The following is a 12547-nucleotide window of genomic DNA, read 5'->3' on the forward strand; positions in this document are numbered from 1 at the left end:
CTGCTTTGGCGCGTTCTTTCAATTTCAGTTGGTTTTTTTTGAATGGTGAAGTAATTAATCGAGAAACTCGCAGAAAACTTATGTGTTCAAATAAGTAGACTAAATACAGTCGAAATTAAGATAAGACAGCTATTATTCTTAGTTATTACCATAATCTACAAATATAAATAGCAACCATTTTACCGTGCGAAACTGACACTTAACATTCTAAAAACAGAAAAACACAAAATCAAAATTATTTTTTATAGTATTTGAATTGGATTTAAGTATGCCTATTCAAGTACTCGCACAAATTCTCAAGCACACATACGTAAACATTGTTAGCGTCGTCGCCCCGGAAACAAATGTTATTAAATCGATATTTTTACTAACATTTGAAATTCCTTAACGTAAGCTACACAAAAATTTCTGAACATCCAAGTTGTTCGACAGCAAAAGGCCATCATCAGCAAGTAAATATTTATTGAAAGCATCGAGTTACACAATGATTGCCCCTGCTGCGCCTCGAAAATCGCGTAAGATTCGAGAACAATGCGGTTCCTGTCCAGATCGCTTCTCTAGGGACAAACGTCCCGTGGTTCTCGATGATTCCGATACCACTGAAGAGGAGTCCTCGACGGATGAGGAGGAACGCTGGAAAGATGTGGCACGTGCTGCCGAAATCCCCGCCGAATACTACAACATTCAAAAGCTGGTCAAATACATCAAGGCGGGCAATCAGACAGCCACAATAGTGTCCCTGTGCTGTCTGCAGGACTACGATCTGCGCACGCAAATCAATCAGTTTGCCATCCAAGACATTGGTGGCCTCGATGTCCTGGTCAACATACTCGAGTGCAGCGACACCAAGTGCTGCCTGGGCGCCCTCACCGTCCTCTCCGATATCACACTCAACATTGACATACGCAAGACGATTGTGGATCTGGATGGCATACCGCTGATTGTTGACATACTCAGCTCGTCCATGAGGGATCTGAAGACGATGGCAGCCGAAACGCTCTCCAACGTGAGCAAAGTGCGTCTGGCCCGCAAATATGTTCGACAGTGTGGAGGCATTTCCAAGCTGGTCGATTTGCTGGATATCAAGATGAGGTAAGTCTAAAAATCAAGCTCGTAATTCATGCGTTCGGAAAACATATGCGAAAAACAAAAACCCACATGCAATAGCAATCTACAAATATATATTTATATATATATATATATATATGTATATATTACCAATCTGTTGCAGCATATTGCTAACGCCACGCGATCAACTTTCCGTTGAGGAAATCGAATGCTTGGACATGGCACGAGCCGGGTCACGTGCTCTTTGGACACTGGCTGACTCCAAGCACAATATGGAACAGATGCGAAAGAGCGGCATTGTTCCTCTGATGGCCAACCTGCTGAAGTCCATTCACATCGATGTGGTCATACCCATAATGGGCACTGTGCAGAAATGCTCATCGCAGCCAAAGTTCCAACTGGCGATTACCACAGAGGGCATGATAGCAGACATTGTGCTACACTTGAGCTCGGAGAGCGTTGATCTCAAGGTTGAGGGCAGCACGGCGCTGTACAAGTGCGCCTTCGATTTGACCACCAGGGAATTGGTGCGAGAAGCGGGTGGATTGGAGCCACTGGTCCTCATTATCAAGGATAAGACGATACGGGATAATAAACCATTGCTTAAGGGTGCAACGGGTGCCATCTGGATGTGTGCCATGTCGGATGAGAATGTTAAGCAATTGAATGATATGAATGTGGTGCATCATCTCGTTGCCCTGCTCGGCGATGAAAGTGATGACGTTCTGACCAATGTGACCGGCGCCTTATCCGAGTGTGTGCGCTTCCAGAATAATCGAGTCGCCGTCCGCAATTCTGGTGGTTTGCCTGCGATGGTGGCGCTGCTCAACTCATCGCATTCACCGCTGCTCGAGAACTTGGCCAAGACGATTAAGGAGTGCGCTGAGGATGCAGATAGTATGCGCATTCTGGAGCAACTGGATGCGGTGCGTCTGGTCTGGTCACTACTCAAGAACACCAGTCCTCAAGTCCAAGCACATGCTGCATATGCGATTTGTCCATGCGTCAGGAATGCCACCGACTCGGCGGAGCTGGTGCGCAGCCTGGTCGGTGCCATGGAGCTGGTGGTGGGTCTGCTCAAGTCTAAGGAAATCATGGTGTTGTCGGCAGTCTGCGCAGCGATCGCTACCATCGCATTGGATCAGACCAATCTGGCCATTCTGACGGATCTTCGTGTCATTTATAAGTTGGCCGATCTGGTGAACACCACGGATGATATGCTGCGCATGAACCTGGCAGCGGCCGTCGCAGCCTGCGCCTGTTTTGGCAACAACACCGAGGAGCTGGGACGACTGCGCACCGTGACGCCCATTGTCACGTACATGACCAGCGAGAATCCGATGGTGCATCGCACCACGGCCATGGCACTGGAGAAACTATCAATGGATCCACAGAACTGCATCACTATGCACCAGGTTAGACTCCATTCGCCGTTGAACTCATCCCAGCTAATTACATTTTGCTTCCCCTGTTTACAGAGCGGTGTGGTGCCCTTCCTGCTAGAGTGCATTGGCTCCACCAACAAGGAGCTGCAACTTGCTGCCGCTGGCTGCCTGCGCAACATACGCGAACTTGCCCTTCGTGCCGAGGAGTATATGCTCAAGATTGACGACGACTAATCCACGGACCGGGGTCATTCATACTCTTCATATTTATTATCTGGTTATTGTTTAAATTGTTTCGAGTGAAAATAAATGTAACCCCAAATAGATCTGCGTATTACCAGAGTATTATTAGCCGACAACAGTTGCCAAAAAGCCTTCTTGGTCATTCAAAAATTCGAAATTCGAAAGAAATTTGAGAGCGAGATACGTCTAAGCTTTGCAGAGCCATCATTTTGTATGGGCTTTTTGATCTGATGTGATCTCCAATTTAATACCACATTTATATTTAATATTACCCCATTTTAGCATTGTGACATTTACCCGAATTTTGACACTTTGTCTGGCGCAGATATAACAGACAGTTAAGCGTATTATTATTAAATAAATCTGATCCAATAATATTCAACATTTAGCTATAAATATATTTGGCGCAATAATTGGACTAACTAAATGACCGCTGTTCTTAGTAGCTGGCATTGCTGCCTCTGGTCGAGATGCTCATGCGACGCTCGACACGATTCGTGTGCGGCATCAGGCAACCTGGAGGTGGGAAGCGCCACCGTCTGGGCCTAGACAGGAGAGTGCCGTCGGTGGAGGCGCGATTACGGAATGGTGCATCGATATTGCTGCGGGAGCTGTCTAGACTGCTGCTGGCAATGTCGTCCGTGGACTCGGTGTGATCGCCGCTGCTCTCCTCCTGGCAGGCGCTGCCTATGAACAAAAATGAGCGTCGCGCCACGCCCAGGGGCGTCGAATCGTAGAAGGAACAAGAGCCGGAATCGGGTGTCAAGTTGCCATCGGCTGCATGCGCCACATCGCTGGTGGAACGTTTGAGCTTTGGAAATTTACTGAATACACGCCAAAAACGGAACACATCGCGGAATACATTTTGCACCTGTGAAAATAACGCTTTAAGAAAGTGTATGCCAATAAAATCAATAATCTTGATTGCACCTGGTCAATACTCTCCCTAACGGAGATCTCATGGAAACAGGCGCACGAGAGCTCTCGAAAACGGCGCTGTCCCTCCTCCAGACTGACCATGCGGTCGCCATTCTGGTCTGTCTTATTGCCAACCAGTATGCAAGGTATGTCCAGTCCGCAGTCCTGCAAAAGATTCACATAGTAAACGGATTCCGTTTATTTGCACAGTGATCCATTTATGATAAGATCTTACCTTGCTGGTAGAGCCCAATTTGCGTCTTCGCTTGTTGTAGTTGATTAGAAACTTCAGTCGGCTGCACTCGTCAAAGGAGCACTTGTCTGTGATGGAATAGCAGAGTATAAACGCATCGGCCCAGCGTATGTTGGACTCCAGTGTAACGCCGTCCAGCTCCTACAAGAACTCTATCGAATTCGACTCGAAGAACTAATGCAATTCACTCACATGCAACTGCCCGGTGGCATCCAGTATGTCAAACTGAATCAACTCATTGTCCAGCGTTGTTTGGCAGGTATATATTTTCTCCAAATTTGGATCATATTCTCCAATGAAGCGACGGGTTATAAACCGAACCACCATAGCTGTGAATAGCGAAATGTTAGAGTGCTTGTGTAGGAGAGAAGTCCTTGTCTGGCCTATTGTTTTAAGAATGACACGTACCCGTTTTACCTACGCCGCTCTGGCCGAGTACCATGACCTTTAGCGTCTTTTGTTTGCTGGTATGCAGGCCCAGTTTGGCCAGCGATGACTTTGGCGAAGTGGCATTCATTTCAATGGGTTAAGGAAACAGCCTAGGGAGACCTGGGTCTGAGCTAAGACAATGCGTCTGCTCTAAATAATTGAAAAACCCTTTTTTAATACCCTGGAAATAGACAAATAGAAAGGGTCGTTTAGGGTAAAATAAAGGTTAATCTTTGAAATGGGGCAAAACCAAGAGCATCACCATTATAAAGTACCACATAATAGTCTCAAACAATCAGATTATATTGGCCTTATTATATCTGCCATCAACTCCTTTATCAGCCAAAGTTTCAGTCAGAGTTCCGATTTTTAATACATTCTACGTAAAGGGTACTCCATAGTCGGTCATAGCTTGCTTGGTCGTGGATGCATAGTTTGGCTGGCTGTAATCTATAGTAGAACTGTCCCACCTAAGCCAGACGAGACCTGGCCGCATATTTTTGGCTCAACTTCTAACATTATTGCATACTTTTCAGCGACGGCAGCAGAAACAAAAGCCAGCAAATATTTTAAGTATACGCCAAGACGCATGAATGTTTGTGGGTGGAGATATGTGTGTGTGTGTGTGTTTTATGGGGCTTTTTATGGCTCCATCTATTTTGTAAACGGATACGTGAGTGTGTGTGCTTAATTGCGCCTCCGATAAGGTCAACTATGCGAGCAACGACAACGACAACTGTGAAACATTTATTGGACACTTTTTGCGTTGTCGTCGCCGACCCTGGCCAGTGGCAGAGCCAAAGGCAGACCCAGTGCCAGGGACATTGGCACAGACATATACATCATCATCAGCATTATCATGATTATCGCACCACGCCCCGACAATTATCAGTCGATTACTTGGAAGCAATACACTGCAAAATAAATTCAATAAAATATCAATCATCACTTTAGTTGCACAAGTGCCACTTGACATTACGGCCAAGTGCATGTTTGGTATGAGCAGTCCTCACTGTTGGCCCAGCCAGCCATGTAAACAATGGAAATGGTCGTCATCGTCGCCTAATCAAAGCTTGAATTCCCTTACACAAGTACAAGTAACCTAATGGATTATTCACATCGTAACACCTGCCACATTAGTTTACCAGGAAAATTGCTGATTACCGATTAGTAAGGAATTATGTAGTAATTCTATAACAAGTTATAAGACTTTTTTGGACTTTGCTTTTATACCAAACTTTGATTGATGAATGACATGAAGAACTTGTGAGCCCAGCTAATCTTCAGAGGGATCACAAAATTTAATTGCAGAAGCAGACTGTGTTCACTCAATTAACTCGAACCTCATCAAAAAAGATTTGAGGTGCTTTGAATAATAGCGTGTCAAATTAAGTTAATACCAATCCAAATATCCTTTCTGAAATATTTCCAAATTAATGTAGAACTATACAATATTAATATTATATTTGTTTTCCAAATTTTTCAAACATATGAAGCAATGTGCCTTTGTGCTCTCCATTAAAGAGTAGAATAATTGCTTCTACTATGTCTCCATTCGTGTTCGTGTTTGAGCGTTGCGAGAACGTCACATTTGTCGCCACAGACCTGGCTACATATATAAAAGTATTAAAATCTACTGTGCCAATAAATATTCATCAGGCGGTAGTCAGGAGTGCGAGCCACCTATAGTCGAGTGGCAGTCACATGAATGCTGATTATGCCATGGCTAGCAGACTAGACCGGGACTAGAACAGTTAAGACTTTTCCTTTTGCGCCTTAAAACATTCTTGCTTACCTTTTAATTAGGTGGATTTGAAGCGCAAACAAAAGCAAAGCCAGAAGAGCCATGAAAATAATGCGTGTGCTTGTTGAACCGATACAGGGACGGATATCATGGCGGATACGTAAAGCATTAAGAGCTTGTAACTACGAGGGACGAATATGCATCAAGTGGCTGTTGCCATGGATTTAAAGTTTGCTGCTCAACGCTGACCAGCCGCCCATAAGTCCATTAGTTGGCCTCGTAAACATCGCCGTCTGTGCGGCGTCTGCTGTATGAAAGGAACTTTTGTTTTGATTCCGATTTAATTACTGCGATAACTTCTTCTTATCCCAAAAACAGCAACAGCAACACATGGATTTTCACACGCCATCCCAGTGGCAGTCGTGTCCCGAATCGGTCCTCGGGTGGAGCAGGTGGTGCAGTCGAGTAAGGTGTAAACAATGCCAGCAACTGTTACGCACACTAATGAGTTCAGAGAAACATTATATCTGCCATCTTCAAGCAATAGGGGTAGTCGTGTGCGTGTATTTTGTTAAATTCTGATTTATGTTAAGGCAAACAGAGCTCACTTGACACGCAAACAACAATTTATGTTCCTTCAATATCCAATGGCATGATATTAAAATGTATTGACTATAATAGTCGGAATTTGATTAGATAATTTGAAGAAGCACTTAAAGACGGATCTATTATCCAACAATGCGCTAAAAGCTTCTGCAAACGAGGGTATGCAAATTCACAATATACGCAGCAGATATACTCAAATAGATTTTGTGTGAACAACCCTAATATCAACTGACAACACCTAACGAGCATATATTAAGCGCCAGTGACCGAAGCCGTCGGGACCTTGGCAAAGAAAAGACATTGAATTCAAAACTTGTTCAAGTCGAGTCGAGTCGCTGGTGAAAGTCGAGTCGGTTTGAGGGGATAGATAGTTGGGGATGGGTATGCCCATGCCAGGTTTTTGCAGTTGGATGGGGGTCTGACATCGGGTTGATGACCTGCTTATGTTTATCAAAACTTATTGCGTGCTACATTTTATACGAATTGGTTGTGTGTTCCCGGTAAATTAAGTTCACGACTGGGTTGCGTCTCGTTGCCTAGCACGTGCCGGGCTCGAGTGATCCGCCAACATTGATTATTATGCTACTCAAAATTCCATAGAAAATAAATCAACCTAACCACTGACCAATAACAAAACATCAATAGCCCAAACAATTGCGCGTGCATTTTGTCAACGGGAGCTGTAGTTGTTGTGCCGTGGGTTGCCGTGGTGCGAAAGCAATTCCGCTTTCCACTTTGGCGAAGGTCATGGGAAGCGCGGCAGTTGCGACAACGCTTGTTGATGACTCTTGGAGTTACCTTCAAAAGCCCCAGCACTCCGTTTCCTCCTGCTGCTCATTCCCCTGCGTGTTCAACGCATTTGTGCTTGTCATTTCACTTCATTACCAGCCATCGACAATCGACACTCGAGTTTAACATTAACAACAACATTAAAATTAAGAGTGAGCTGCTTTAGTGTGATCGGCGTGCAGATACCCAGTAGTTTAGTCTATTGTATTCTAAAAGTGTGATATTTCTTGCTTTTAACTTTAAATTATTCGCACTTAGAAATCATATTGAAAAAATAAGGAGATAAACATTTGACTAAAACTAAGATAAAGACTTTCATACGACATCGAATGGATAAATCACTATTAAATTTTAGTATTTATGACGAAAATCCATGTTAAAAAAAAACATTTACTTTTATATTTACAAATTTAGTTTAAATTTTGGGCAAAATATAACGTGAAAATTGATTACTAATTCGTTTGTCATCTTCGATTGCATGACTTCAATATACCCATTTAGGAGTGCGACGGATACAGGGTATAAAAACGGCTCATACGCAACTGTTGCCAATGGACACTGTTGTTGGCCCTGAAATTGAAAATTGTTAGACCCAGCGTCCCGCCGAAGAGTTGGCGGTCAGCCCCCCCTCGTTCACAATCACGTCGCCCCCATTATTCAACGACCCAAAAGTATTTGTTTTGTCGCGCATTTCCATGTGGCATGCGAAAGTAAATACAAGCCGTCTGCTTCGAGCAGCCTTGAACAGAGTATTAGCCATGACAAAAATTCCTGTGTGCGGTTGCCAGGCGTCAGACCACAGAAATAACGCGGGATATAAAAGTAAATACACTGCTTAGTGCTTACACATGGAAATTGAGAAATATTAAATACTCTTTGCAGTTTGGCAAGTTTAATTGCTCAAACTGTGAAACACAGTGCAATGATTGTTCTGAAATCTGAGCTTAAAAGTATTATTTTGTATGAATCGCAAGCATTAAAGAAATAATGTGCAGCTTAACATCTGCGAATAAACCAATAAATATATTGGTAAGAGCTAAAATGTTAAACAAAGAAAATGAATATGACAAAAAGTGGGCCAAATGTGTTGTTATCATCCATAAAGTTAACAGTGGACTCGAATAGCCAAATAGCTATGTTAAATAAGCCTCATAAATACGAGTCAGGCGTTATAAATATCATTTTGGGCTGCTCATCAAAATTCCGACACAGCGCTGTCGATTGTGGCAACCAAAACAATCGGGGCAGCAACGAAGGAGCAGTCAGGGGGTTCGCAGGAATAGAACGTGAGTGATAAGCAACGTTTAACTAAAAATAACGGTCAGGGCGCAAAAACTCAAACTCATGGCCAGTGTTGAAGAACAATGTGAGTAATATGATACAAAAACCGCAAGTACTCACATTATAAAAAGAACACACACACACACACACAAATAAAAATAAGAAAAGATGTATGAATGTATGTGTGTGCGACGTGGTAAGCTGTTGCAAGTGTTTCAGTGTGTTAGTTGTTTAATGTGGTGCGAGCAGGCCAGCACGTGCCTAAGCTGGCCAGCGGCCAGTTTAGATAGATAACTATCTTGGAATGGTAAGAGTTTTAGGACAGGCCTGAAGCTATACTTTTAAGCTTATCGCTTCTTTAGTGTGTCCTTGAATCTATTTGAATTGTTTGCTTGAATTGTTAGCACAACTTTAATTAATTTTGTAATCTTTTTTTTTTGTCACACATAATAACATATGTATCTGGTTTACTTGCTAAAAATTTATATCTTTGTACCTTTTAGATAAAATCAAACCAAAAGCTTTTATTTTTAGTAATTTTGTTTTTTGTCCACTCAATCAAACTCCTCGAGCGCTGTCACATGTACTTTGAATATCAAGCAAATATCTTTTATATTCTGTGCTAATAATAAATATTATCATAATATTATACCCACCAAATTCATCATAGCATTCACATAATAACAAAAATCACTTATAATGTTTATATGTATATTGATTTCAATTATGCTTAGTCACATTTATCATTATATGTGTGTATAGGCATACTCCACTTGTAGTACTCCTCATAATCCAATATCTCTCTTTTTCACTCCCACTAATAAATATCCATAGGCTGAACTTATTACAATATAACGATTTAATAACTGAAGTCATGTGAAATTCGCATTCATTGATTTCCATCATGCTATTTGAGAGCATTAATTTCAATTGTGTGCTAAGGCTTATGACGTTTCCCCATTGAGCAGCCGTTAACAACTTGGGACTTTTATGCCTGACCCGTAGCATGCTTGATGTACTTTGAATATCAATAACTTGCAGCTTTCCATTTTGGCGGCGCACAGCTTTAATGCCTTTACGATCGGCTCGTAAATGACCCCGGCGTAGGCGACACTCAATCTCAATGAACAAGGAATTATGATACGCCGATTGTCACCAGCGGTGCTATGAACCCCACTCAATTCTCACTGGCTTCTGGCTTCTGGCTACTGGTTGCTGGCTGTTGCCTGACGCCGTCGTCTGCGGTTGTATGGCAATAAAAATGTTACCGCTTTTGTTTGTGGTTTTTCAAGTAAAAGCCGGCAGTCAATGGGTGTGGGTGTCGCTGGCGGTTGGTGCCATTAACTAGTATGTTACTTTATGGCAGTGGTTTGGGTTTTTTGCAATTCGCTCATTAGATTGGCACTTGGCAAACAATCTGCTACATTCACATATTGACCGCCAAACTGTGCAACAAATTCGCTTTTCATCATTTTTTTTTTATGACCTTGTTGCCAAATTTAAAACATATCAAACAAATCAAATATGAAAACGCACGCGTTACAGTCATCAACAATTTTGTTTAATTTTATATTATTCAAATATTTTTCAAAGTCAGAGCCACAAATCATACCGGAAACATTCAGATCTATCTACAGCTACTAAAAATGATTTGTAAGAATAAAAATACGTTTTCTTTCTCTGTACATTGAAGTTGAAATACTCTTGTAAACATTTCTGCCAATTTATATGATTTAAATTATTACTTCAATATGTGTAATACCATCATTTAAAAAGATAAAACAAATATAATTTGAAACAGTTGTCTTTTATGTTATTTTTAAGGTATCTAACTTTTCAGCAAGCCTCGAAAAAGTCTTTGAAGATTTTTTCTTGATGCTTTCATTTTCAGATATTCAAATACCTCTTGTGCAGAGCATAGAAACCTGAATGAAAACTATCTAACAATGTGTGCATATACCACGAAAATTATGAGAAGGCAAAACGAATTTGGCTAAATTATGATCTCGCCAAAAACCAGCAGTCGAGGTCAATGGAAACGCTAAAATATAAACAATATAGCAGTCAGAGACGTAGCCAAGAGGGCTTACTTATCAGTTTAACAGATTTAAACTCACTTAAATTTCAACGGTGCTTTCAAATAAAACCTTACACCAGCCCCCTCAGGGAACTGACCTTGTGGATACCACTGTGCAGTTTTTGATTGTTTACAAACAGAGGAAAGAACCGACTCGAATATTTTTTAATTACGTCGTGTTTATTTGACCGCTCAAGGGTTTATTATTTTACCAAATTTTAAAATATATATATTATTTTTCAATTTTAGTGCACACACAAGCACATTAACAATAATTTAGTATACGCACCGTATTACTGCCACAGGAAATTATTTCTATATATACACTTTTCAAATATATTAGTTGTGATTACTTTAGATATTTATTTATTTCAATTTATTTGTGTTTTACATTTGGTTCTTGATCAGTTGAGATACCTTCGCGCTGAAGTTCCTGTCGCGTATTAAGTCAAAGGCATACAGCAATTTCGCTTTTATATGGACATGTTTAAACTACCCCCGCCAAGTAGTTCCGATGCCAATGCCTGCTTATTGCGACGTGGCCAGGAGGCCATTGTAAAACAATAATGAAAATCCGCAACAGGCCGCCAACAACAACCACATCAGCAGCAACAGCAGCAGCAACAGCAGCAGCAGCCGCAGCAGCAGAGGCAGCAGCACTAATAAAAAAAAAAGGAAACCGCGTGGCGACTGCGCGACGTTGTCAACTAGAGAGCCGAGAACACACCGCCCCCTCTTCTGTGCAGTTCTAAAATGTAAAAGAGTTCTGACACGGAAGTGCACAACACGCCCACAACAACACGTCAAACAGTGGCAGCAACACGAGAATTTTCGCAATGAGGAGTTTGGCAGCAAGCGACGACGCGTCTGTTGTGCTGGCGTTGAAACTGGCGAATAAACGAATAAACAACGGCAGCAGCAACAAAAACAAATCAAACAACGCCGGCAGCAGCAACAGCAGCAGAAGCAACAACAGCAGCAGAAGCAGCAGCAGCAACAGTTAGCTTCAGCATGCCTACAAACATATGCATGTACAAGCATATATCTGATTTAATATAATAATAACATTCTATTTAAAAAGTCAATCATTTGTAATGTTACTACAGTTAATGTATATCAAATTTATTTAAAACACCCAGCAATCAATTTCAGCTGGTTTCCAGCCAAACAGTGCGCATCTCCAACAGTTAACAGAGTGTTATAAGCATTTGAGATGTTAACAGCTGTTAAGCTGCTTTGCAACTGTTACACGGACATTGCTAACGTGTAAAACAAAATAATTAGGACAAACAAAATAATTAGGAAAGTATTTAAATAAACAAAAAAAAAATTATTTAAAAAAGTGTGTGTGTACTGTGAGTGCTAATGAAAAAACTCTGATGGGGTTTTTTTTATTCTTAACATGTTGATCTGACCGCTGGGAGAATGGTTTTGCTTTGCTGACCTTTGTCGCGTGTTTGGGGCGCCACACGTGTTTCATATTATTTTTTGGCCAACAAGCAAACATTACTTATGCCCGCTATGCGACATGAGTACTGTAAGCATACAATACACAGACACCAATACAACTTACATACACGTGCACAGGCAAACGCACGCGCACATTCAGTGTAAATAGCCACACACAAGTAGACTTTTACAGGCAACCTGTTGACATCGGGAGGTAGCCCGTTCGTGGGGCACGTGGGTTGCCACATAGGATAGGTGTGCATAAGTATGCGTGTGCTTAAGTATATGTACATACTTTTGTTTGT

At 41.8% G+C, this 12547-nt stretch overlaps 2 protein-coding genes and 1 long non-coding RNA gene across 4 annotated transcripts; 2 read left to right on the top strand and 1 right to left on the bottom strand.

The window, feature by feature from the left end:
- The first annotated feature begins 307 nt into the window (after positions 1-307).
- On the top strand, positions 308-2779 carry LOC6567120 (armadillo repeat-containing protein gudu). The gene is made up of 3 exons (XM_001993256.2): positions 308-1092; positions 1232-2483; positions 2547-2779. Exons 1-3 carry the CDS (start codon positions 485-487, stop codon positions 2685-2687), a joined length of 2001 nt encoding a protein of 666 aa, XP_001993292.1. The 5' UTR covers positions 308-484; the 3' UTR covers positions 2688-2779.
- Positions 2780-3073: 294 nt separating this feature from the next.
- LOC6567121 (ras-related and estrogen-regulated growth inhibitor) lies at positions 3074-11656 on the bottom strand. 2 transcript variants are annotated; one of them, XM_032739642.2, is made up of 6 exons: positions 11083-11656; positions 4276-4477; positions 4060-4196; positions 3850-4008; positions 3627-3779; positions 3074-3567 (listed from the first exon to the last, which is right to left on the bottom strand). In XM_032739642.2, the coding sequence occupies exons 2-6, from the start codon at positions 4382-4384 to the stop codon at positions 3136-3138; spliced, it is 990 nt and encodes a 329-aa protein (XP_032595533.1). In that variant the 5' UTR covers positions 4385-4477; positions 11083-11656; the 3' UTR covers positions 3074-3135. The 2 variants fall into 2 exon arrangements, with proteins under 2 accessions (XP_032595533.1, XP_001993293.1); XM_001993257.3 differs by lacking the exon at positions 11083-11656 and having other exon boundaries at positions 4276-4790.
- LOC116805740 lies at positions 5808-6709 on the top strand. Its single transcript, XR_004365368.1, has 3 exons — positions 5808-6049; positions 6103-6349; positions 6419-6709. It is a non-coding gene; the product is annotated as an uncharacterized LOC116805740 (long non-coding RNA).
- Positions 11657-12547: the final 891 nt, after the last annotated feature.

Source organism: Drosophila grimshawi, unplaced genomic scaffold (genome assembly GCF_018153295.1).
Source record: "Drosophila grimshawi isolate 15287-2541.00 unplaced genomic scaffold, ASM1815329v1 contig_1377, whole genome shotgun sequence".
NCBI lineage: Eukaryota > Metazoa > Arthropoda > Insecta > Diptera > Drosophilidae > Drosophila > Drosophila grimshawi.

Excerpts from the sequence above, each read along its gene's own strand:
- LOC6567121 (XM_032739642.2), bottom strand. The coding sequence starts at position 4,384 with ATGAATGCCACTTCGCCAAAGTCATCGCTGGCCAAACTGGGCCTGCAT. Across the intron at positions 4,009-4,059 it reads ATGCCACCGGGCAGTTGCAT|GAGCTGGACGGCGTTACACT; the intron begins GTGAGTGAATTG and ends GAGTTCTTGTAG. Across the intron at positions 3,780-3,849 it reads AATTGGGCTCTACCAGCAAG|GACTGCGGACTGGACATACC; the intron begins GTAAGATCTTAT and ends AATCTTTTGCAG.
- LOC6567120 (XM_001993256.2), top strand. The coding sequence starts at position 485 with ATGATTGCCCCTGCTGCGCCTCGAAAATCGCGTAAGATTCGAGAACAA. Across the intron at positions 1,093-1,231 it reads TTGCTGGATATCAAGATGAG|CATATTGCTAACGCCACGCG; the intron begins GTAAGTCTAAAA and ends AATCTGTTGCAG. Across the intron at positions 2,484-2,546 it reads ACTGCATCACTATGCACCAG|AGCGGTGTGGTGCCCTTCCT; the intron begins GTTAGACTCCAT and ends CCCTGTTTACAG.